General features: G+C 34.6%; 1 protein-coding gene across 1 annotated transcript in view; it reads left to right on the forward strand.

Annotated features, from left to right (window-relative positions):
• COL24A1 (collagen type XXIV alpha 1 chain) overlaps positions 1-27,298 on the forward strand; it is a 381,932-nt gene that overhangs the window by 213,801 nt on the left and 140,833 nt on the right. The window contains exons 25-31 of the mRNA XM_088022947.1: positions 5,190-5,243; positions 8,035-8,088; positions 9,492-9,545; positions 10,885-10,938; positions 20,059-20,112; positions 20,397-20,441; positions 20,562-20,606. Coding sequence (XP_087879073.1) covers positions 5,190-5,243; positions 8,035-8,088; positions 9,492-9,545; positions 10,885-10,938; positions 20,059-20,112; positions 20,397-20,441; positions 20,562-20,606 — 360 coding nt within the window. The remainder of the gene's footprint in view (positions 1-5,189; positions 5,244-8,034; positions 8,089-9,491; positions 9,546-10,884; positions 10,939-20,058; positions 20,113-20,396; positions 20,442-20,561; positions 20,607-27,298) is intronic.

The following is a 27,298-nucleotide window of genomic DNA, read 5'->3' on the forward strand; positions in this document are numbered from 1 at the left end:
TGGAGTTTGATCACTCTGTTAAATCCTGGGCTTTTGCCCAGTTTCTCTGTCCTTCCACTGGAGGAAATGAGAGTCCAAACAATCCTTTAGGGAGCTCTCGGGCATATATGGCCCAACAGAGCAATCCCATATTAGGCAAAAATGGACATGCCTTTATACTCTCATTTTAGGTGGTCTTTGCACGTAGGCCTCACTGCTGAAGCATCTCTGCTGGTGATGTGGGCAGCTCATCTATGTTTCCACCACTACTGCTCCATCTAATTTGTCGACTCATTCACTCAACATGTATTTAGTAATTATGTTCTATATTCCAGGAAGTATGCCAGGTATAAGGGATATAGTATCAGATAAGACATTATCCTTGCTTTATAGAACATGCAGACTAAGGAACTTGAGGTTACATCTTCCTGAATGGTAAAGGATGAGGCACAATGAGCTGAAGTTGCTTAGTCCAAGGCACACTGTCAAACAAATATATCCTTAGCTTATAGATTTCATTTGAAAATAGGGGTGAAGTGATCCAAAGGTTAGCCTTGTAGGAACAATGATGTATTTCCAAATAAACAGAAAAGGTCCATTCATGTTTGTCAAGTCATAAAATTAACCCTAAATGAAAAGTTCTGAAGAAACATTATGGACAAAAATAAATAAATAGACAATATCCTCCTTTTGTTTGTTTGTTTGTTTAAGATTTTATGTATTTATTTGAGAGAGAAAGAGCGTGCTTAAGCATGGGGAAGAACAGAGGGAGAGGGACAACCAGACAATGTGCTGAGTGCAAGGCCAACACAGAGCTTGATCTCATGACCCTGAGATCATGACTTGAGCTGAAATCAAGAGTCAGATGCTTAACTGACTGAGCCACCCAGGCACCCTGACAGTATCCTCCTTTTGACAGTACACTTTCTTTATATAGTCAATTCCATAAGTTTTCTTTTTTTCATCCTGCTTTCTAAATGTTATTGTTCTTGGCCTTTCCTTTTCTCAGGACACGTACTCTCTGGTGATGCATCTACTCTTTACTGTCTTTTTGTTGATGGTTCACATATATCTTTCCTTAGCTCTAGACCTGTATACTCAATTGTGTTGCAAATATTCCTACCAAAATGTCCAATGTATATCTTGTATTCATCTTATCTAAATATGAATTTCTCTTTCTTACCCACATAGATTACACACACTTTATTTCCACTTTTCTATGTCTTCCCCGTATCTATCTAGACTGACAACAGTCTGTATTTTTAGTATCTTCAACAAATATGTGAAGGTATGAGATCTTTAGGTGGAGAACTAAATAATAGATATGGAAGTATATTTTCCCATGTAGTGCTTAAAGTGGTCATTTTCTCATGTCTGGCCAATCTTCTGTTTCTTTGACCCTCAAAATTTTATACTAGATTGAATCATGTAAAATTACCAATGTTTAAGGTAAAAAAAAAAGCCAAATATCAGCAATTTCATCTAGTACAACCAAATACTACTTTTATTGTGGTAAGATGACTTCTAAAATTTTTATTTTTAAAGACAGTAAATATTATAACACTAATAAATACAAACATTGAAGTTAATATGTTTCTAACATAAAACAGAGCTACGTCCTAGAGAATTCGCGTTATAATATTCCATTTTCGAGAGAATTTAAAGAGCTTTGGTGTCTTAGATTTTTTTTTATCTTGTAACTGCAGTTGTTTCTGCACCGAAAAGAAAATTTGAAACAATACAGATAGATTCTAAACCACAGTTAAAGCAGAGTTGTCAAGTCTAAGAACTTTATATAAAAAATTTTTTAAACATTTTAGTTCCAACTAGGAAATATTCTAATTTTACATTAGTCTTTAGTGAGTAAGAAAGATGTGGTTACTTTAAAAAAATAGAACTAGTGTATTTTAGAGTTTTTACTGACTTTTAAAAAAAATAATGCTTTTCAGTTCTAACAAGTGATTTATTATACATAAGGCTTTTTGGCCTTCTGAATTTCTGCTTTAGCCAATGAAATCTATAAATAGACTATTACATATCCTATTTTATAAAAAGTGAAATGTTTTCAGTTATTGTAGAGTTGTCCAGCTCTTAACACACAGCATGTTTTGGCTCTAGGCTTTGTCATTTTCCTTAATGTGTGTTAGACATAGAATCAATGTTTTAAAACTTTTTAAATGAAAATTCTTGGTCAAAAAAGTACAAATTGCTGATTATTCTTATAAATGAAGGCTATAGCTTCAATGACTGCTTTGTAGTACCCCAAGAGAAATGGTTTGGGCTCCGTGGGCCCTACAGACTCTGTCACAACTGCTCAGGTCCGCCTTTGTGGAGCAAAGACAGCCATAGAGAATAGGTAAACAAGTGGGCATTGCTGTGTCTCGGTGAAACTTACTTACAAAAACAGGTAGCCAGCCTTTGGGGTCACAGTTTGCCGACTACCACTTTATCCCATACTCTGTAGACTTTATCTTCTTGTAATATTTTTGCTATCTACTTTGTATTTTAGTTATTAGTTATTTCTAAATTGACTAGTAGAGTGTTTTATACCTGGTAGCTAATCAGTAACTAATGAAATAAGAATAAAATTTTATACATTTCACCTTTGGGAAAATGTACATCATTCCAACAACATTAATTTAGAATTTTCTCCAGAAGTGTGTAACTTGAAAATAGATATAAGAAACTGAAGAAAACTGTTGGGAGGAATCAGAGTCTTAATACATTGTTTATGCTCCCCTAATTTAAGTTTCATTAAAGATTCCCTGTGGGCAAAGATGTAAGCCTCTGAACTGCCTGTTTTCCAATGAGAACCTATCTTCCAAGTATGGCCTTTTGATAGACTTCCCCTCCTAATACTCAAATCCAGACTGACAACCTCAAGTGCCCTATTGGAAGCAGGCAGGTAGTATAGAGTAGTGAAATGGGTCAGGTATAAGACACAAGAGCAATTGGTATGGGCTGTGGTGACCTAAAGAATGCATCTAGGTAGCAACTGCTGCTTAGATCCATCCAGATTTGCCTTTGAAAATGCTTGCCTATGCTTGCTAGGTCATCTGAAACTAACAATCTTCTTAAACTTTATATATAAAAATCTCTGCATTTTTAAATCTTAGTACCTAATTCAGTTTCTATTAATTAGTAAGCAAGTGCTGTGAGCTAAGCCAAATAGTTCTGTAGGTGACATTGTTCTGGCACACATAGTCAATATTGGGGTAAGTCAAATGGGCCTACTCCATACCTAGATTATATATGTTAGGAAAAGAGTTTTTTCCCCCAGATCAATGTTAGTCTGTGTTCAGTTTCTGCTATTTTGTTTACTGTCTCACAAAGAGTTATATTTCATTGTTCTTCTCAAATTTGATTAACTGACCATTGATCATTGTTTCAGAGTGGAAGTGTTAATTCTCTTAAAATCAATAATCATAGAAATATATTAGATCACTTCCAACTGGATATAACCATTAACATTAGAATAGTGTTTGCGAATATAGATCTGTGCTGTCCAATAGAGATATAAGGCCAGTCACAAATGTCATTTAACATTTTTCAGTAGTCATATTTACAAAGGTAGAAAGATGCAAATGAAATTGATTTTAGTAACATTTTATTTAAACCAATATATCCAAAACATTATCATTTTAATATGTAATCAATTTAAACAATGATTTGATTTTTTCATTCTTTTTGTAGTGTCTTCAAAATCTGATGTCTTTACATTTACATGTCAGTTTTGACCAGCTACATTTCAAGTGCTCAATAGCCACTTAAACTCATCCACACTACTTAAAGGCATCCACCTCAGCAAGCTGTTTAACTCATCTGCCTTGTCTGTAAGGGCATTAGGATAATATTACCAAATATGGCTGTTGTGAGGATTAAATTAGACACACAGGAAGTACATAGTGTATGTCAGTGTATCCATGATGAGTAGATAGATAGATAGGTAGGTAGGTAGGTAGGTATGTAGGTAGAGAGGTAGGTAGGTAGAGAGGTAGGTAGGTAGAGTGCTAGGTAGGTAGAGTGCTAGGTAGGTAGAGTGAGAGAGAGATTGATAAGGATAATGATAAAAATATATGTGGACATAATCATGCCCCATGCAAAAACTTCAATTAGCTTCAACATAGCAAATAATTTTTTTTTTATGATTTAGGTGCCTTCTATATGCTAACTTATATTATCATATAATAATCTATTTAAGCACAGTATAGCTATTGAAAAAGAAAATGCTTCATACATCTTGAAACAATAGCAGAAAAGGGCTTCATAACTGAAGACATGAGAAAGATTATGTTGTTGTTATAAAGCTTGGTCTATGTTATTTTGTTTTCTATACAGCTTGAAGTAAAACCCATAAAGACAAGGTAGATGAACACTGAGCCTTGTTCACTCTGAAACAGTGTTACTGATTGCCTTCTTTCATTTCTTTCAGTGCACTAAATTCATCCTTTACTCAAGTTGTTTACTCTGTCTAGAACACACTTCCTCTTTTCTTCTGTTGGCCAACTGGCCTCTTCTTATTCTTCAGCTTTCAGATTAGATGTCCCACCTGAGGTTTACCCTGACCATCTCTCCATAGGTCTTCTCTTTCACTCTCTACCTTGCTATCACAGTTGTTTACTATATTAGCCAATGTGATGATTTGTAATTATTACTTTTTAATTTAGTTCTTTTCAGTCTCTGTATAAGACTTTTTGTGTTGTGAGAGCAGGGCTTGGGTTTGCCTTACTTGCTAACAAAATCTCTGCAAAGCAATGTAGGACCAGCACAGAGCAGGCACCAAATATTTCTTGAGTGACAATGAATTAATGAATGGATGTGTGCTAGTATTAGGGATTTTCAAAGAAGTCACAGGAATGACTTCTTAAGCTGGTGTATCCACATCAAGAAGCTACAAAAACGACAGTTCTTTATAACATCCACTGGATTATAAGTTGTACAAGGATGGGAACTGTGTTTGGATATGAAACTAAGTGCCTACCAGCTCAGCCTGACACATATCAGACATTCATATATATTGTTGATTGAATGAATAGATTACTTTTTGATGTGAAGTCATAGGCTGGACATCTATACTAGGAGGAATTTTACTCTAAGATAAAATTTAGGATGAGTTAAAAATAAACATGGATTAAGGTGATTTAAAACCAAGATGCTGTAATAGCAATGCAGTAAAAATGTGTATTTTCTGTTATATTTTTTTCTAAAAGGGACCTGTTGGTTTACCTGGAGAAGTTGGGACTACTGGAAGCATTGGTGAAAAGGTAATGTCTTTCATTTTTTTTTTTAATAGTAAGAATTCTAGGCTGAACTTAAATGAGGGACATTCATATGGTATTTTATGTTAATTAGAAATCACTTATAACTTAAAATGCATCATCTGTCTTGAATATCTTAAATATATGGAAATATAGCTAATAGGTTATATGTTTCTAATTTTTAAAGGGCGGATTACTCTTTAAGTTGTGATGATGTGGTCTGAAGAAAAAAGGTGAAACTGATGGTTTAGATTTATGACTAGACCATTTTTAAATATACTTTATCAGAGCAAGCCTCCTAAAGGAAGCAGTTTTGAAAGGGATTAAGTTATCACTTTACCTGATCCAAGTCTCAGTCACAATCTCTTGCTTTCCACTTGGAATCCAGTATGCAATTATTCATGGATATTCCTGGATATTGTAATGGAAATTGTAATTTGCTTAAAGATTACCTAGAAATCATTACCTTGGGAGTGATTTTCCACGTTTAGTTTCAAATTTAGGAAAGTCTTTTTAAAAAAATAAAAAGTAATTCTTTACTTGAAACCACCAAGGGCATTTTAAATTGTTTTTATGGAATCTTATAATGGGCTTGTAGACAATAAACCAAAACTTTGGGTCTTTGACTAAAACCTGATTTGCTAGATATAAATTGTAAGCATGAGAGTCTTGTGCAATTACTACATAAGGCTACCCTGTGAGTAATTAAGTAGAGCTGGGATTAGAAGTAAATTAGATAATATTCCAGTTATTGCCATCTGAAAATTTTAGTTTAAGTCAAAGTCAACATGTCTAAAATTTATCACTATTTTCCCACATTTAAACTGGTCTCTTCCCAATAATCTCATGTCTATTAGTATGCCTTGTACCTATCTCAATTCTTCCAGTCTTCCAGAATAAATAGAGTGAAATCCATATCTGCTTTCCTTTTTCCTCCATTCTCTATGCCTAATCTTTTAGCAGGAGTTAGAGTTTTTTTCTATGTAATTCATCTTTTCTAATAGTCAATCCAAAGCCCTCCCCACCCCCCCAAGACATACTCTTATCAGTTTATGTTAAATTTACCCCATCATATTTCTATCCTCTAATCCATCCTACGTACTACAGCAGAGGACTAATTTTGATGGGTCATGATCAAATATTAGCCTGGTGATGGGTATTGAGGAGGGCACGTTCTGCATGGAGCACTGGGTGTTATGAACAAACAATGAATCATGGAACACTGCACCAAAAACTAATGATGTAATATATGGTGATTAACATAACAATAAAAAAATTAAAAAAAACAAACAAACAAACAAAAAACCATCATTGACTCCATACTGTTGACCCTATTAACCCCTCTACTTTGCTGTCAAAGTACTACATAATTTTGGCTTAATCAGTTCATCCAACAAATTTTCTTTTTTTTTTTTTTTTAAAGATTTTCTTTATTTATTCATGAGAGACAGAGGGAGAGAGAGAGAGAAGCAGGCTCCCAAGGAGCAGGAAGCCCGATGCGGGACTCGATCCCAGGACCCTGGGATCATGACCCGAGCTGAAGGCAGATGCTTAACCATCTGAGCCACCCAGGCGCCCCATCCAACAAATTTTCTAATATTCTCCAATATAAACCTTTCTCTCTCCACTGTCTCATATACTACATACTTGTTCCTATTCCTGTTCTTACTGGTTTTTTTGTTTGTTTGTTTGTTTGTTTAGCTTAGAGTATCCTCTCTCATTCCCTCTACTTATTCAAAAACAAACTGTAGGACTCAAATTCTCATCTCCTCCATAAAGTCTTGCCAGATTCCTCTAATCCTTCCTGATTTCTTTCCTTCCCGGACTTAGAATAAGCACCACACAGTTTACAATTTAATTGTCTTCTAATTGATTGACCTTTGTTAACGGCATGTCTCCAAATACTTGAGAGTTTGTTAATGTCATGTCTCCAAATACTTGAGACTAAGTCAATTTCTGTTATAGCTCTCCAACTCTCAGTACATCGAAAGTGCTTAATATATACTTACTGATTTTTTATTAAGAATATAACAAATAGGGACGCCTGGGTGGCTCAGTCGGTTAGGTGTCTGCCGTCGGCTCAGGTCATGATCCCAGGGTCCTGGGATCGAGTCCCGCATCAGACTCGCTGCTCGGTGGGGAGCCTGCTTCTCTCTCTTCCTCTCCCCCTTCCTGTACTCGCTCGCTCTCTCTCTCTCTCTCTCTGACAAATAAATAAATAAAATCTTTAAAAAAATTTTAAAAAAGAACAATATAACAAATATAAAATGAGCTCAGTTAAAAAAAATTAGATTTGTGATTGTTTTTATTCTGACTTAGTTTCTTCTGTGCAAGGTCAAATGTTCTACACTAAGATTATGGCAATCCTGGGAATTTTAATGTGAATCAACTTAATTCTTTTAATCTGCTATGGCGTATTTAATTATCTTAATTATATTTAATTGTGGTAGACTACAGAAATAAAATTTTGTTCAATGGTTATAGGAATTAGTTAATTCTTATAATATGTTTTGATACTTTTACTATCCTATTTCATATGCCTCAAAATGATAAGCATTTCTACTTATAAAAATACTTTTAGTACTTTATCCCTTGAAATATATTTTGAGGATTTTTATTGTATTAGAAGTCTAGCAACTTTAAGGTAAAAACACAAAATTTGTAAATTAAAAAGTATTGGCAGTTAGGATGAGATATGCATGTAAGTTATGATTCTGACAATTTTCCTGTCGAGGCTTAGCTCAGTCATGACTGATTAACATGCCTTAATGTTTTTCTTGTTTCTTTGTTTTAAAAGGGAGAACGTGGAAGTCCAGGTCCACTAGGTCCCCAGGGGGAAAAGGGTGTTATGGTAAGAGCCAGTGATTTGAAATATATGTTTCCAAAGAACATCATAATTCTAGAGGTGAAATTGCCTTGAATGGAATTTAGTAAATGAAAATGTCTATTTTACGATGTATTTCCTTTAGAATTTTCCTTCCTTTAAACAGTTTACCTTTCACGTGCTGATCGGCACTGCAAAGCATGAAAATCAGATGACTTGGTCAAATGAGTTAATAGTTTTAAGAGAAGAATTAAACCACCATAAATTAACTGAAATGGATGAAAAAGAAAATTCAGTTAGGATTCTACTTTTGTAGCTTATAATTTCACAAACTGAGGGTTCTAGAGGGGAGGGGGATGGGGGATGGGTTAACCTGGTGATGGGTATTAAAGAGGGCACGTACTGAACGGAGCACTGGGTGTTATACGCAAACAATGAATCATGGAACACTACATCAGAAACTAATTGATGTAATGTATGGTGATTAACATAACATAATAATAAAAAAATATATATATAGCTTATAGTTTCTATGGCACATACCATCACTGCCACTCTTCCATGAGTTTGTGGTCCTGATGTAATTCTTTGATAATATGTGAAACATCAGAATCCAGAATTCATCTTACTCTCTTGCATCTTTAAGGTAGTAATAGATGACAAATATTATGTATAGATTATATTTTTTTAGTTTATTAAATAGTTTCTAAACATGATAGGAACTAGTACAAAAAATATCAATAAAAGAATCTTGCTTTCAGAAAATATATCGTAATAGATCTGGTGGCATATAATACTGTCTACAAATTTATTTTACCTAAGTTATTCTTTAGTTTTAACTTCTGTATTATCAGCAAAGCACTGTAAGATTTCATTTTTAGCTATGTCCAGGTGCTGTAAACTAAGAAATTTAATATACCCATTAGGTTAATCAATTTCAGGAATTACTACCTACTAAGACATTCTCTAAATTAGTATTAATGCCATAAAGGGTGTGTTCCTTCTAAAATTTAACAGGCTGTAGAGTATTTGTACACATTCACATTCCTTAATTATAGAATTCTCTGGCCTCTGACAATGAAATGGCTTCATAATCTATATAATATAACATATATCTATTCATGGCATAACAAAACCTACAGAAAGATAAGATGAATATTCTCTTCTCAATAGGTCATAATATGTGATTCTGTTTAGCCAATTTCTTTTCTAGGCAGAGTTACTAATAAAAGTACATACAGCTTCTGTGTAATCATGTCTTATTTCTAACTCTAGTACATTTCCCATGGCCTTTTATATCTTGGATAGGAAAGAGAGATCTTATTTACATTATCACTTTTATTACTATTTATAATTTACTGGTTTGTCTTCAATGAAAATAATCAGATATGATAGAGACTTCATGTCTTTCATATTTTTACTCCTTATAGGGATATCCAGGTCCTCCTGGGGATCCAGGACCCATTGGTCCACTGGGATTACCTGTAAGTAAAGACTTTATATTCCCTCCTAGAATGTCTATTTAAAATTTAAATCTATGATTTTGGTTATACTATACTTTTTGTTCTTATGCAAAATAAGTAATGTATAACCTGATGAAGGCTACTTCTCTCCTCAATGTAAAACACTCTAGAATATTTCATGGTATCTTAAACTTCCTCACCTCTACTTGCTTTATCATGTACTTTTAATAATCAGTACAATTTTGTAGCCTAAAACAAAAAGAAATTTAAACTTTCTTTTGAAAAACCACATATAAGAAAACAGAGTCAGCAATCAAGCGTACATGTGAGCTTGGATAAACAAATCACAACTAAGTCACAGCATATTTTTCTTAGAAATTTGCAAATATTCTCAAACAGCCAGATAAAAGTCAGAGAAAATGTATCTTTATTGACCAAAACTTGAGTTTTAAAAATACTCCATTTATTATATAGAGAAAGATAACAAAATCTTGCCTCTAAAGAAATAAAGCTTGCTTATCAAAATTTGTCCATTATCAACTTAAATATGAAAAAGATAAGCCTTAATAATCCCCTAAACAGAACTATTATCAGAAATGGTTTAAAAAAAAAAAAAAGAAAGAAACGGTTTATGCTGTTTTGGGAAGCTTTTGTTTTGAAGATAGGCCTGACTTTCCAGTACATAGATAGCCATGTTATTGACCTCTAAAATTAGGAAGACGGATGTAGATTGGTACAGTTGCCAGTCTTTTTATTCACAGAAGATAATAAATAAATCTAAGATCCTATGAACGTTCACTGTTTTTATCTACCTAATGTCATATAGATAAATAAATTTTGTTTTCTAATTCTTTATTAAAGACTATCAAGTATAAAAATTCATTGTAACTGACTTAGTAATAAGTAACAACTTAATCTTCATTACATCTATTTGTGGCATATTTGGGGTATTTTGTGACATTTTTCATCATAACAGGAAAAAATCTATTTTTATGTGATGGGATTATCATAAATGTCTAGAATAATGAGAAAGAAATCTTGCAGCAATAGCCAATCACTTTTTTGATGGACCAAGCTGATTAGACTAGTCAGACTGGCCAAATAGGTGTCTCTTTCCACTGTGAATCCATGTGTTCCTCCTGAAAACTAGTTGGAATACTGGGAGAGGGAAGAATAGCAGAATAATGGGGAAAGAAATTATGGCGTTTATTTCATAAATAAAGCATATTTTAAAGGAGATTAATCAATTTTATTTTAAGAATTCCCAAGGAGAATTACATGTCATAAGAAAGGTTATAATTCCTATTTTGCTAATGTTCCTGTGAATTCTATAACTAATTTTTAAATTTTTAATGTGTAGGGTCATGTGGGGGCAAGAGGACCACCTGGGAGTCAAGGTCCTAAGGGACAAAGAGTAAGTTATCTAACGCAGGAAGTAATCTAATACCTTAACCTCAAAAAAATGACTTTATAAATACTGATGTGTTCAGCAAAAATAGTTCTATGTCTTCTAGATGGTGCTTGGATATTGTTGGTTTTTTCCTTGTTTTCATTATATTAGATGAACTACCTACCTACATTAATTGAAGGGTGACTCATTATCATTTGTACTCATAAAACCATACTTTTCCATTTTATGTTTTACAAATTTTACTAATTCATATAGAATTCTTCTTTCACATTCTCAACTTCCAGTTCCATTCTTTGGGAGAACTGTAAAGGTGAAGATGTTTAAATTAACTGTTTTTCTACTCACGAGAGACTTACATAGCAAGGAATAGTAACATCATGACAGAGTAAGAGCAATAGGAAGTGGAATGAAGACAAATGCAGGATGACTGTTTATTAATTATAAATCAGAAGTGATATAATCATCATCTTTTGGTGATTATGTATAAGAATTAAATTAGAAATCTTTCAGTCTTTGAGTTTTTTAAACATTAAATCCTTTCTTTTTCTTTGAAGAAATAAGAACCACAATTTATTGCATCATATGCCAGGCACCTTTACATCTATTATTTTACTTAATACTTAGAACTACCCAAAGAAGATGTATTGTCTCAGATATTATAGCTGAGGAAAACAGAGCTCAGAGAGTTCAAGTATATGGCCTATAGGCACACAGAGAGAAATGACAAAACCAGGATTCAAATCTTAGTGTGTCTATCTCCCCAGCCTATGCTTATTTGACACCACACAGAATACTAAGGAGGTTGTTTTTTTTTTTTTCTTTGATAAATCTGAATATGTGGGCTGTAAGAATTCTCCTTTCTCCCTTGGCTTTACTTTGATTTTTAGAATTAGTGAAGAAAATATTTAAAAACATGGTGTCCAACTAACAAAAGTTAAAAACAAAACAAAAACTTCATTTTCCAGTTGGCAAATGAGAGAAAAGTGTTAAGATTGCCATTTGAAATAATAACTTTAGTTTCATGTCCTGTGTTTTAAGTGAAGATTGATGAAAGAGAGTAAATTTGCCTTTATTATTATTTCTTTTCTGAAAAACTATTTTCCTTACTGGGTTATAGATTTACAATTTATAAGTAATCCTGATGGCCACTTATATTTTAGCCCAAATGAGATTTAAAATAAAAGAAAAAGACAGTAGATGATCTGTACCCAAACTGTCATTTAGTGGTCTATACCCTGCCAGCATTCAGTACTTGGTCAGGTCCAATGTGTTTATTCAACTTTGTATTAGTCAAAGTGAGAAAGTTCAGCCAGTTTTGTGACAGTTGAAAGAAAGCAGAAATACTTTTTGCTATGTTTTACTTTTTGTTAATTAAGTAATTGAAGGCTTATAGAAGCCATGTACCTAAGTAAGAACTCCTCCTGAACCACTTGTGTTTTCTCCTGAGTCATATGGAAAGTTCATTTGCTCCGTGGTTTTCTAACTTCCCCGTGAACCGTGGGTAATTGTTACCCTTTTGTTTTCCCTTTTTTTTTTCTTCCAAGATGTTCTTTAAATTCATGTTAGTTAACATAACACTAACTAACATAGTGTAGTATTAGATTCAGGAGTAGAATTTAGTGATTCATCAGTTATGTATAACATCAGTGTTCCTTCCATCAAGTGCCCTCCTTAATGCCCACCACTCAGTTAATCCATCCCTCCACCCACCTCCCCTCCAGCAACCCTGTCTGTTCCCTATAGTTAAGGGTCTCTTATGGTTTGCCTCCCTCTCTGTTTTTATCTTGTTTTTCCTTCCCTTCCCCCGTGTTCATCTGTTTTGTTTCTTAAATTCCACATATATGTGAAATCATATGGTATTTGTCTTTCCGTGACTAATTTTGGTTAGTGTAATATACTCCAGTTCCATCCACGTTGTTGCAAATGGCAAGATTTCATTCCTTTTTATGGCTGAGTAATATGCCATTGTATAAATATGCCACCTCGTCTGTATCCATTCATCAGTCAATAGATTGTTATCCTTTTCTGACTTTCCACTTTGTCCTCAGCTCTTACGTCTTCAATGGTCTCTTTTCCTCTTATCCTCCAAATACATTTTACTGATTCTCTCCCAAAATGGCTTCTCACAATTACTTAAAATTCATTCAGTACTTTCTAAACAAGGAAATCTTATTTAGAAATAAAGACTTTGTTTAGTACAAAAACACTTCCTTTGCAGGAGAATGTTTCAGGTAATTCCTGAACATTGAGAATACAAAAAAGAACTGAAGACCAGAATATTTAAGAATATATTATTAGAAAGTTCCATTCCAGATGTCATGTAATATCTTCCTATTTCTACTGTCTTCTTATCAATCTGTTCTCCACTATGGATGTGATCTCAATATGCTAGGTCCATTTTTCCCACTGTTTTTCAATCACACACACACAAAAAGAACATGTGTCTACCCCACTGAGATAAATGAAAATGTATCTGGCTGGAGGTTCCTGTGCTCCAGCTTTTCCCCACCACCCCAAAGGCTGAGGGGGTTGATCTTCCCAGCATTCCTATAACCCCTTCATGGCACACTACTGTGTCATAGTACACTGGAGAGGAAGCTGTGCCCTATGCACACTAACCCTGAGATGACGCAGAGAATAATTATTATGGAACTAGTACTTATTACTGTTTTGCCCGTGACTTACACTGTTATCACATGGCCACGTGAACATCATCAATAATAGGACACGCTCTTAGGGGTCTGCCTGCGCATCCATCTGTCATTCAACTATCTAACATTTACTGGTTTCTTATACTTCGTTGAGCATTCTCCTCATACCATGGAGGATTCAATGGTAACTATCTTTTAGATCTGGACCACATGGGTTTCACTATTTAATTGGTTACAGCCCAGTGGCTTTTGAAGTATCATACAATATTGGTACTTTTCCAGAGGACAAGAAGAGCTCAGGCAAGCAACAATGTCTGCTTTCAGGAAACAACTTCAATAAATTAATATAATGAAAATTTGTCTAACCTGCTTTGTGAAGGTTGTATAATCCTGCCTCTTATATAGCTGAAAAAGAGCAGGATTAGTTGAAAGTATCATTCTTATGGTTTGAGAGGCTTAGGTGGGAGATTTGGCATAAATGTAAAGTATTATTATTTATCCTACATACTCTAAGCTTTTTTTTTTTTTTTCACCTGCCAAGTTTGGCTGAAGAATAGTCAGTTAAGTCTAGTAAAATAATTTAATACACCAAAGCTAGTTAATATAATACATACAATCATATCCATTACATAGACAATTTAGGCTAGCAGATTCTCTACTACAGTACCAGTAAGATGGTGGCTTAGCCTTTTTGGGTCACTAGGAATCAGCACAACTTTAGTTGCTGTCCCTCATGTGCACATTTAACTCACTGGGGCTAGGTAACTGATCCTTTGGTGTCTCTCCAATGTGTACTTCTGTGTCCTGTCTCCAGCTGCCCTGACAGGAGAGATGACACACTGAGCAGAGTTAACCTCTCTTTTCTTGCCCATGGATTGGGCCTTTGATCATTAGGCAACTTCAGATTTTGTACCCTTTCTCGGGAAGGTGGGTATAGAGGCGTACAAGTGAGTAACTTTTTATTCTATGCTACTTAATATTAAATGAGGAAAAAAGATTGAATTAACTGTATTAGAAATATGTAATGTTTTAAGATTTTCTATGCAAGTTGCAGAATGGATATGACCATAAATATTCTGAATTGTGTCTTCTTCGAGGAACCACATATCATATTGGGAAACCAGCCATCAACATTTGTATTTAGATTCAATGCGAGTACTACCTGGGTCACGCCAAGTATTAAAGAAGAGTTTTTGTGTGGTTTCTTCTCCTGAGAAAATTTATAAAAGAATAGAATGGGGGTGCCTGGGTGGCTCAGTCGGTTAGGTGTCTGCCTTCGGCTCAGGTCATGATCCTGGGATCAAGTCCCGCATGGGGCTCCCTGCTCAGCGGGGAGCCTGCTTCTCCCTCTCCCTCTGCCTGCCTTTCTGCCTACTTGTGCTCTCTCTCTCTGTGTGTCAAATAAACAAAATCTTTAAAAAAAGAATAGAACGAAATGATTTTCCTTACAAAATCACAGATAATATAGTTTTTGTTTAAGGGAACATTTTGTCCCAGCTATATCAATCAAGAGCCAGAACAGACTGCTAGGCATAATTAGTTAGGCATCTGAGTAATTTAAAATTAATGGAGGGGTCAAGCAAAGACAGATGGATGTGGTTAAAAGGAAATATAAATATACTGAATCCAAGTTAGAAGGACATTTGTTCTGTGAATAAGAGTTGTTTTCTTTCATTCATAGATGCTTTAGCTCTTTAAAATTGATTACAAGCATTATAGAGATGGCCTTGTAATTCTCATAAAAGCTTCCTACATAAACTAGTGTGCAGTTTATATTAGTGTGATAGTTAATGATAATTTTTTTTAATTGTAGCATTTATATGAAGTAGTGGTTTTGTCTTCTATCATCTAATACTTCTAGGATTATTGATTATTCAGGACTTTTGTTAACTCTTTAATATTATTGCCTACAATTCAAGTACTTGTTATTTTATGAAACATGCTTAATTTACATAGCTGAGCTATCAGACTTTATTCCAGTTTTTAGAACCTACTTATAGCCACTTGCTGTAGCCAACTTTAACTTGTCTTACAGATGATGAGGAAAAGATCAGATTTTTTATTTAGCTAGCATACATTCTCCAAGAGCTTTACAGATAATTGGATATTTTATTTTATTTTATTATTTTATTTTATTGAGCTCGCATGTGCATGAGTGGCGGGGAAGGGGCGGAAGGAGAGGGAAAGAGAGAATCTTAAGCAGGCTTCATGCCCAGAATGGAGACCAACTCAGGGCTCCACCTCACAAGCCTGAGATCATGACCTGAGCGGAAATCAAGAATCGGACACTTAACTGACTGAGCCACCCAGGCACTCCGATAATCAGATATTTTAAAGCAGGTATTTAAAAAATAACTTTATGCCCAATTAGATGCCTATTATAATGCTGTTGGTCTCTCTTAGAGCTTGTCCCAAAGCTTATTTTGTCTCAGGAGTCAAAGAAGGCATATAAACTAACCCAGGGGTAACTTTTACAACCAATATCAGAGTGAAACTTAAGGATGCTGAGAAAGCTAAGCTTTTAATTAATTAATTTAGCCTTAACTGAAACATAGAGAGTATTAAGCTTTCCTAGAGTTCTTTCAGCCTTAACCTCTTAACCAGCAACCTTAGGTTTTATAGCCTTTAGTTAATACAATTGCTATACTTAGACCTTTAAAAAAAAAAAAAACTAAACTAAACTGAACGTGGTTATCTTGTCATCAACTTAGGAGCAGACATTTCTTTCTTTGTTCCCTGGTTTAGTAAATGAAATAATAATCTGAAAGTATATTTAGAGTAAAAGTATTTTGACAAAAGCATTATAAAATGAGTGATTATCATTACTATGTGTATTCCTTAGTTTTGGAGGGAGCACCTTTCAATTATAATGCCAGTCAGCACTTGTAAATGTTTCATATTCATTTTATAAACCTCCTCTAAACTTCAGGTCCTCTATTTCAATCTAAATTCACTTGTTAACAAGATCGACCTTTGCTTCTTTTTAACATTTGAGAAAATAAACTTAATAAAGCACAACTATTTGATGTCTTTATACATTTAGACATCATATGAATCAGGCAACTCATATCGGCAGGTTTCCATTTCTTCATATTATAAAGGTGGAGGTTTGCACTAGTTCAGCCTTGACATTAGGTGATTTACGTTCAGAAGCAGAAACTGGCCGTTGAGTATGAGATCTTCCTCCTGACCTCGATGCAGTCTTTTCTATGTATATATCCAGGCAGCCACTTAAACTGATTTTATGTAAGGGAAGAGACTTGCCATCTTTAGACCAAACAATTTTTTTTAAATTCTAAATTTACAACTCTGTGTCTGGGAGGACTTTTGAAGATTTATCCATATCGATGCTACCATTTAAACCTAGACAGAATGGGGGCACATTGTTAGCTCAGTCGGTTAAGCATCTGCCTTCAGCTCAGGTCATGATCCCAGGGTTCCAGCTCCGTGTCCAGCCGGGAGCCTGCTTCTCCCTCTCCCTCTGCCTACAGCTTCCCCTGTTTGTGCTCTCTCTCTCTCTCTCTCTCTCTCTGTCAAATAAATAAATAAAATCTAAAAGAAATTAAAAAATTAAAAAAATAAACCTATACAGAATGACTTCGCACTCTCTAGCACTAGCCTTGGAGATAGCTGCCTCATTGTGGGTGATTTGTCTAGAATCACATTCATTGTATTTGCCGCATTCTCACTCTCCCTCTCCAGCCAAGCAAGCCTACACTTTCAGTTTGTTTGCTATTAATGCTGTCATCACTCTACTGGTTATTATAACAAAATATCCAAGAACGAGATTTCAGGTTGCAAAAGGGTTAAGTGCCTAATTCCCAATGGACACATTTTCAGTCTAGATTTCACTTGTTTTCTGCAGTGTTTAAGAATGCTGACCATGTATTCCTTTTTTTTTTCTTTTTTAATCGAAGTATAGTTGACACGCGATGTTACATTAGTTTCAGGTGTATTACGTAGTGGTTTAACAACTTTGTAGGTTATGCTATCCTCATCACAAGTATAGCTGCTGTCACCAGACAACACTCATTTCTTTTCATACTCCTTCAGCCACCTTCTGTTATAACTCCAAAAAATATTTGTGAAGTGTTTCCTTACAGCGCAGAAAAGGAGAATGTGTTTAGAAGGTGACAGAGAAAGTGAATCAATATAGGCTGCTGAATTTTTAAGGTGAAGGTGATGTTTAGAACAAGGTCCTGAAGGATCTTTGCACTTAAAACTTCAAAGTCATCCTTTAATAATTGTTCCTGTTTTCTTCTTCAGTTACTTAACTGTTAGTCATTCCAAGCATGTGCCCACCTCAGGACCTTTGTAGTTTCTGTTTCTTCTGCCAGAATGATCTTGCCCAAATGCCATTTTAGAGAGGCTTTTCACACTACCCTGTCTAAAATAGGGCTCGCCATCTTGAATTCTCTCTAGTCCCATAAGGTCCTTTATTTTACTTCATTACATTTGACTACTCACTGTCATTAAGTTTATATATTTATTTGATTGCTTATGAATTCGGGAATGTGTCTTCTTCTCCCCACCTATCTTCTGTGCCTGAAGCAATGCCTGGCTTATAATAGGTACTCAGCAAATGTTTGTTAAATGCGTAACACACTTGAAAAGTCTCTTATCTACTAAATTAAATCCATATTCCTCAACTTGATATTCAAGGTTCTACACAATAAGACTGAAACTCAGTTTTACAGTCTTTTGTGGGAAAATAAGGCAGAAAGAGAAGTTAGGGCCAGATCATGGAGTACCTTCAATACAGACTGAGATTGAAGGGCTAGAGCTCTGGCTTTAACTTCAGTATAACCAGTGGAGCTATAGACCTCCTGGAGTGTGAGCCTTCTCTCTAAACTCCTGAAAGTGCCTACGAGGATCAGGGAAGGCAGTACCCTAAGAGTACCCGGGAAGAGAGTCCTATTACAGTAAGAACATAAAACTAAACCGACCTGACCTCAGATGGGATAAAAGAGAAGGAGCCTAGGGGATTCCTTCAAATCAGCATGTTGTATTGGGAAATTTGTATTACCATTCTGTATAGAAATCTTTAGGGCCTTCTGGGGGCACCTGGGTGGCTCAGTTGGTTAAGCGTCTGTCTTTGGCTCAGGTCATGATCTCAGAGTCCTGGGATCGAGCCCTGAGTCAGGCTCCCTGCTCAGCGGGAGTCTGCTTCTCCCTTTCCTTCTGCCCCTCCCCCTGCTTGCTCGCTCTCTCTCTCTCAAATAAATAAATAAATAAATAAATAAATAAATAAATAAAATCTTAAAAAAAAAAGAAGTCTTCAGTGCCTTCTCATTACCTGTTGATTTAAATTACAAACTCCAGTCTTTCACCTTTTATGTCCCAGTCTTTCCACAATTTTCTTAGTAATTATTTCTTACTATAGAAAATACTTAGTATAGAAATACTAAGAAATACTACTTGTAGTCAATAGACCAGCTCACCAAACTACTTTTTTCATTCTTGGGTATCTCCTTTCCTGCCTCTGTACGCTTTTCTCATCCTATCCCTCTGTCAGAGTTCCTTTTAGAGCATGCTCTCCAACTGTCAAAATGATATCTTTATTCCTCATACAAACATGTGGAAGTTCTTTCCCTCCTTTGAATCCTTTTAGCCTTTAAAATGCCTTACCTCAACCTATATTATCATCATCTGTGTCGTTTACCTAACCATTCTTTAAGCTTCATGAAGGAGTAATGTTCTTACAATTGTGTACCCCTGTAACACAATGCAGGACCTTTTCCACAGTGGACATTGTAGTGTTGTCAGTGTTGCAGAATTGAGGTAATTCCTATGAAAGGGACTTTAAAATCTTCCAAGGACAGTTATTATTTAGGCATGGGGACACATACCATCATTGTATTAGAGGGTGACCTTTGCAACTAGCGGTTCTTCACAACTGATGACTAAATATTGATAACAACTTAGCTGAGAAGTTTTACATGTGCATGAAGATTCCCAGCAGTATTTTCTGTTCCTTTTTTGTGCCCTGGCCACCTTTCAGTAAGTGTTGTCAAGCAGGTGCATAGTGAATCCAGTGCAGTCAGCACTCATTCTGAGCGCCATTCCAAAAAGATAGAACTTAAGAAGACTGTTGGACAAACAAGCTAGCCACTTTTAAGTTAATGCAGAGTTGTTCCTAGAATAAATCGTGGATGGCTCCTGAGTAAATAAGGTGAACAAAATATTCAAATAACAAACTTATATTATAACCACCTCAACGACTGAGTAATCAGCTGTTTTTGTGGTCACCTGATTATTTGGCAATAAATCTTGAAAACACAGGCTTGATTATCCCATACAAATAGGTTCATCCGTATGAACTGTATCTAGCTGTATTCTTTTCTGTGGTCATGGTATAGAAACAAGCAGAAGGAATTTGTCAAGAAGAACACAGTGTGTTCATTTGTAAGGATGCATAACAATAAAAAAAATAACATTTCAAATTAACAATGGGACTTTTTTCCATCCCTAGGGACCAAGAGGACCAGATGGTGTCTTAGGGGAACAAGGTGTACGGGGTGTCAAGGTAAATACTGATTTTTTCATTTCATATGCAGTTAAGATTTTTGAGCCCATATGCGTTCTACCTGACTTAAAACTGTTGTATTTCCTTACAAAAGTATGGTTCTAAATTTTCTCTTAGTAGAAGTATGAAACATACATAAAGTTTTTACTATGCATCGGGAAATTTTTTTAAAATATTGAATTATATACTTGATGTCCTATTTTCTTGTATGTGAGTGTGCGCTAGCACATGTAAGACCATAATTCACATTCATACTAACTCCTGTGGTATTGATACTTTGTTAGGGTGAAAAAGGAGATCAAGGAAAAAGAGGGCCTTATGGTCTTATTGTAAGTAGTAAAACATTTCACATTAAAGATAAATAGATAAAATCTTCCCTGTTTTTCTTAGTGTATGATTAATATTTGGTGAGGGAGCTCCGCGACCCAAACATTTTCTTCCTTATGTAGGGTAAGACTGGAAACCCCGGAGAGAGAGGAGTTCAAGGGAAACCAGTAAGTAATAAAGAATAATTAAGCTATGAATAAATTTTATTCATTTTATTCTCTGGCACAACTCTTGTTATTATCAGTACGTTAGACTAAGAGAATACCAGTTCTTTTCCTCCTTCAGTCATTAGGTAGATGTGTTACTTGTGCAAGTTGATTACTCGTTCTATGCCTTAGTGCTACCTGTTTATAAACTGGTGGTGATAACTGTTACACTCCACCCTAGGTATGATTACTTTTCTATAAAATCCATTTCAGAATAAAATGGTGTGATATTATATAAATATAATGGAATATGAATAAAGCTAATATAACAAGAAATTTCTTGCCTACTTCCATTTTAATTCTATTTGAGTGTCCTTTGAACCCTTGGAGCCTGGAGCTCTGTGTGTCACCGTGCCTTGCCATCCCACTGCTCTAAGAGTTTTTAAGATTATACAATACTAGCTATTTTTCTACCATCAAAACATCTTTTCAGAAGTATACAATTTTTTCCCTGAGTAGCCAAAAGTTCTTTTTTATGTTCATAGAACAGAAATAAGCAGAAGTTTGGCAACTAAAAAAGATCACAGTGTCTTCGTTCACTAACAAAGGGGAGAAATAGTAAAAACAAAAACAAAAAGATACACATATGCATATGTACACACACACATATATGCTAGTACATATATATAAATTTTTGAGTACATAAGCTTAATTGTATGAGCTTTCATACATTTCATATATTTCTGTTTTTATTTAGAATCATAATTTTTATGATAATTATTTGTAATGACATCTTGCTTTCTCATATACATATCTATACACAATTTAAAGTTATAAAATTAGATAATAATTTAAATGGACGGCAGCTGAAAAGTGGGAAAAGGATAAGAGAAAAATGTTTTTTCTGCTATAGTAGTTGTCACTAATGTCCCTGCATTTACTTCTTCCTCTTTGAAATCTGCTGCCCCCTGCCTGTTGTTTCCCATAATGGCATTCATTATATTTGTCAGTGGTCAAATCTAAAATATCAGAGACCTAAAGGAGAAAAATGACTATACTGAGGGAAAGAACTTGTCTGTGACAGTGTTATCCATTGAAGTCATCCCCAAAGTACATTCTTTGAGTATTAATATTCATCATCTGGGTTTCTGTTATATCAATGCAAATGGTGTTTCTGTAGATTCTTTCCACTTTGCTACACTGTATACAAAGCTTAAAATATGTGGCAATGGTAGAGAAATTTAAAGCTCACCATGTTCATTCTTTTTATAGTAGAGAAAGGAGGCCTAGAGAAATAAAATTACTTACTCATTTTATATATTGTTGACATTCCTTAGAATTTTACTTTCATTTGCAGCCTATCAGATATGCCTAGATAAATGTGAAATGTGCTGTTTGACTTCCTCAATCAAATAAAAGACATTAGAACCATTTTGTAACCATGGCTTAAGGCAAGAAATCGAGTAAATTTACTTTAGTGGATGACATGGGTTGGACATTAAATCATGAGTTTATAGTAGTTTTTGAGGTTTACATAGCTCTATAATACCTACATCGTCCCCTTCTTCTTGATTGAACTGGAATAGAATTTTGAGATCTTAAGGAAGCTAGGATCAATCAATCCAAGAAATCCAGACGGCCCTGAAGATTTGTTTGATCCTCCACAATGTCTGTAGTCATTTATGCAACTGTCGACAAGCAGGCAGTGCTGTATAATAGAAAGATACATTGAAGGTCAAACTGACATTTGCTCCAGTACATGCTCCTAATAGCTGTATAGTTTGATTAAAATAGTTAGCTGTCTGGATGATATTTTCTCTGTGTGTAAAATAAAGAGACATCTCTAAATTGTCATAATTCTAAAGCTAGGTATTAAATGAAAAACGGTAACGCATTGGTTGTCGAGATAACCAGGAAAAGTACATTTGTCTATGGACCAACTCTGTTTCTTATACTTGCCTTCCATCCACACGTAGATCTGACTTAAGAGGAAAGGCCATGACCCATGGTGTTATTAAGGTGATAAAACCTGGGTAACTGTTTTTAGATTTCTAAATCTTATAAAAACTATAACTATTATTGATTTTTTAATCTAGATATTCTTTCAGTTGATGAGTTAGGGGTGTTAAATCTCCAACTATGATTTTGTTTTTCTGTTTTTTTAAATTTGTCAAATTTTGCTTTATATATTTTGAAACGCTATTTTTAGAGTATTCACATTTATGATTATTGTCTTCCTGATGAACTGAGCCCCTTTTATTTTTACAAAATATTCCTCTATATCTCCGGTAATACTTTTTATTCCTGATAATACTGTTTGTTTTTGAAACTGGCTTTATTTGATTAGGAAGTCTCTCCAGCCTACTTACGCTTGCAGTTTGTGTGGCCTGTCTTTTCCATTCATTTACTTTCAACCAATCTGTGTTTTGGTATTTAAAGTGAGTGTCTTATAATTGGGTCCTTTTTTTTTTATTCATTCTAAAAATCTCTGCCTTTCAATTAGTGTTTGGTCCATTTCCATTTAATGTAATTATCAATTTGGTTGTACTTTTGTCAACTATTTTATGATTGTTCTTCCCTTGTGGTGGTGCTGTTGTTGTTCAGTGCCTTCTTTTGGCATTGAACACTCCATTTTAATTTAGATAATGGCTTTTTAGCTATACTTCTTTGAACTATTATTTTAAGGTGGTTATTCTAGGTCAGGACTCAGTGAACATTTTCTGTAAAAACAAGTGCTGGTCCAGATTGCACCCCCAGGCTATAGTTTGCCAGCTGCTGGTTTAGGGATTACAGTATACATCCTAACTTTCCAAAGTCTACTTAGAGTTAACATAGTAAAACTTAACATAATTGCAAGAAACTTGCAACCATATAGACCCATTCACCACCAACATCCTGTTCTTTATGCTATAATTGTTTCTATGTATTACATCTGTGTGTTATAAACCCATTTTGCAAAGTTAAAATTTTGCTTTAATATAAATAAAGTATTTTTGTTTTATTATAAGTGAAATATGTGTTTTAAGGTATTTAGGGGGAAGTAGTGTTTGTTTGTTTACTTTTTTATTATCCATGCCTTTACTTTTTCTGATATTCTACATTCTTTTCTGTAAGATCTGCATTTCCAATGGTATCACTTCCTTGAAGCCTATAGAACTTACTTTAGATTCCTTAGAGTCAAACTTTGCCAGTCATGGATTCTCTTTGTATTTGTTTGTGAAAATGTCTTTATTTCACTTTCATTTTTTTACATGAATTCTTTTTTTAGGTCTTTAATTCCAATTAGTTAACATACAGTGTTATGTTAGTTTCAGGTATACAGTATAGTAATTTAACACTTCCATACATCACTCTGTGCTCATCACAACAAGTGCACTTCTTAATAACCATCACCTGTTTAACGCATCCCCCCATCCACTTCCCTTCTGGTAACCATCAGTTTGTTCTCTACAGTTAAGAGCCTGTTTCTTGCTCTGCCTCTCTCTCTCTTCCGCCCCCCCTTTTCTTGTTTGTTTTGTTTCTTAAATTCCACATCTGAGCAAGATCATATTTTTCCACTGGATATAGAATTCTGGGCTGACAGGGTTTTCTTTTATTTGTTTGCATTCAGCACTATAAAGACGACATGTCATTTTCTTTTGCCCTCAATTATTTCCAATGAGAAGTCCACATTTATTGGTATCTTTATTCCCCCTGCATGTAATGTATCATTTTTCTCTGGCTGCTTTCAAGATTCTCTCTTTACTTTTGGCTTTTAGTAGTTTGACTATGATGTGCCTAGATGGATTTTCTTTGCATTTATTCAGCTTGAGATTTACTGAGCTTCTTTTGTGTGTAAGTTTCTGTTTTCACTAAATTTGGAAATTTTTCAACTTTGTTTATTTCAATTTTTTCCCTATTCTGTCTTCTCTCTCCTTCTTGGATTCCAATTAAATATATATTAAACATTTATTCATTCCAATTTTAATCTTTCTTTTTCCTGTTTTCTTTTTTTAATTGGATAACCTAACTCTATCTTCACTCACTTTTTAAACCCATTCACTGAAATTTTATTTAATTTATGATATGGAATTTTTAAGTTTTATTTCAGATACTTAATTTTCAGTTCTATAATTTCCATTTTTATAGATGATGTTCTTCTGAGAGTTCCTATTTGTCTATTCATCATAAGTGCATTTTTATTTACATTACTGAGCATATTTATAATAGTCACTTTAAAATCCTTATGGGATAATTCTAACATCTGGGTAATCTTGAGTTTTGTCTCCATTAATTGCCTTTTCTTGTAAATATGGGAAAATTTTCCTGTCCAGTAATTTTGAATTATATCTTGGACATTTTTTTATTATGTTCAATTAGCCAACATAAAGTACATTATTAGTTTTTGATGTAGTGACTTTTTTTTCCTTAAGGAGGCTCTATACCCAGCATGGAGCCCAACAAAGGGTTGAACTCATGACCCTGAGATCAAGACCTAAACTGAGGTCAAGAGTCAGATGCTTAACTGATTGAGCCACCCAGGCACCCCTATATCTTGAACATTTTAAATGATTCATCGTAGATACTCCAAATTCTGTTATATTTCTTTGAAGAGTATTTTATGTTTTGTTTTGTTTTTTGATTTGGCAAATCATTAACTTGGCTGCTTTCAAACTCCAGATTCTCTCTCCTCTGTGGTAGATGGCTACTGAAATTTCTGTCCAGTTCTTTTAGGCCTTGCTAGGATGGTTGGTGTCTACCATATCCATATATACTTCAAATGTCAGCAAGAGATTTAAGCAGAGTTTACCTCAGAATTTGAGGTTCCTCCTCTCTTGCTTTCTCTTCCATCACTTCCCAGCAGCTGTGGTCACCCCACATTCTACCCTCTGGTTCTCCATGCCAGTAAGACTGCAGATTTCTCTCCTCCTTTTTTCTTAATCATCCTACATAGCTTACCTTCTGGCTAAAAGCCACATTTAAAATTAAAAATCAGACACTCACTTAGTGCCATTCCTTTCTTGTACATGTAGACCTCTCCACTCTACTTTTTACCTATTTTTGGTTTTTCTTCAGATTTTTAAAAAATATTTTGTCTTGGGTTTACAGTTATCCCTATATAGGTGATTTGGATAGGAGATACTTGAGCAATATTGGAAGTGGAAATTCTTAACAGTTCTTCTTTAAATAGTTTTCTCTGGAGTAGCTCAGAATACTTAAGAAACATTTATTTCATTTATTTCATAATCTTTACAATATAAAAATTGTATGGTATTAACTCTATGCTTTCTCCCTTTTCAGATAATGAGGCATACAGTTTTCATAATCCTACAATGAAAAAACATTTACTTGCTCCCTTGCTTATTCCCATAAAAAGTCTTTGAAGATTATCCATATATTTACTGTAAAAGGAAGAGGCATTGAATGTTTGATTTCTTATTGAAATCAGTAGAATGCAGTACAGTATAGTGGATAAGCATGGCATTGGAATCAGACACTGGAAGTCAAATACTGGTTCTGCCACTTACTAGCTGTTTTGACTTTATACAAATTATTTTATCTCTCTAGGCCTCAGTTTTCCTATCTTTAAAATGAAATACCTTTTGGGGAGCATGGTGGTGCAGTCGGTTAACCTTCTGACTCTTGGTTTTGGCTCAGGTTTGATCTCAGGGTCATGAGATCAAGCCCTGTGTTGGTCTCCATGCGCATCACAGAGTCTGCTTGGATTTCTCTCTCCCTCCCCCTCTGCCCCTCCCCACCCCACGCACACAGGCACACTCTCTCTCAAATAAATCTTTAAAAAAATTAAAATAAAATAAAATGAGATACCTTTTATAGTTACATCAAATGATGTTCATTATGTGCGTGGCATAGGCTCTCAATACATAGTAACCACAATAATCATTATTTTCCCAGTCATCATTATCATAATTGCTGGGTTGAAGTCATGGAGCAAGAAAGTCTACTAAAAGAATATTTTTAGTACTATCTGAAAAGCCTTAAAGGGGATTTTTATTTTGTACCAGCTTGTGCTTTACTTCTTTGTCTCTAATAAAAATAAGTAGATCCATTTAGATCATTTCATAACTTTGCCAAACAGCTTTTATGCACCATTAACATCATTAAAAGTATATATCAAGCTTGACATTGTGTACAAGCCCACTTTACAAAGCAAATTGGGCAGACATTTTTCAAGGTTCTGAACTTTTGCTGTATGTTTCAGTTGGTATATCAGACCCTTATATTGATCCTGTCTCTTAATATTGGAGCCTGGACTGAATGGATGGCATAAAATTTTCATGACTGAAACAAGGCCTTAGTCAGATGTGAGCCGGTGATTTTACATATCTTCCTTTCCTTAACCAGAGAACTATACACAACTAAATATAGCATTAATGGCTATAACTTAGAAAGTTTTATGTTGCTAGGAGTTTTGAATATCTTTACTTCCAATTTAACATCATATTTTTCTTAGCTTTTAGTTTTAATATAAAATGGGGATTGTTATCCACTGAATATTTGCCAACCTTCTCAAGGTCAATAATGTAGAACAGGTGAATTGCAAATAGAGAAGGGCAGTGTTTTCTATATCTTTTAATAGTCATCAGTGTCTAGCACATGGTACACACTCAGTAAATCTTTAAATGGGAGAACAAAAGAGGACCTAAAATTTGACTTATATTCCATTTTGGAATATACCCCCACTTCTAAGACTCAATTTAATGGTATCATAG

This window comes from Eumetopias jubatus, unplaced genomic scaffold (assembly GCF_037043125.1).
Source record: "Eumetopias jubatus isolate StellerSeaLion01/CBP00866 unplaced genomic scaffold, mEumJub1_p1.0 scaffold_4, whole genome shotgun sequence".
Classification (NCBI taxonomy): domain Eukaryota; kingdom Metazoa; phylum Chordata; class Mammalia; order Carnivora; family Otariidae; genus Eumetopias; species Eumetopias jubatus.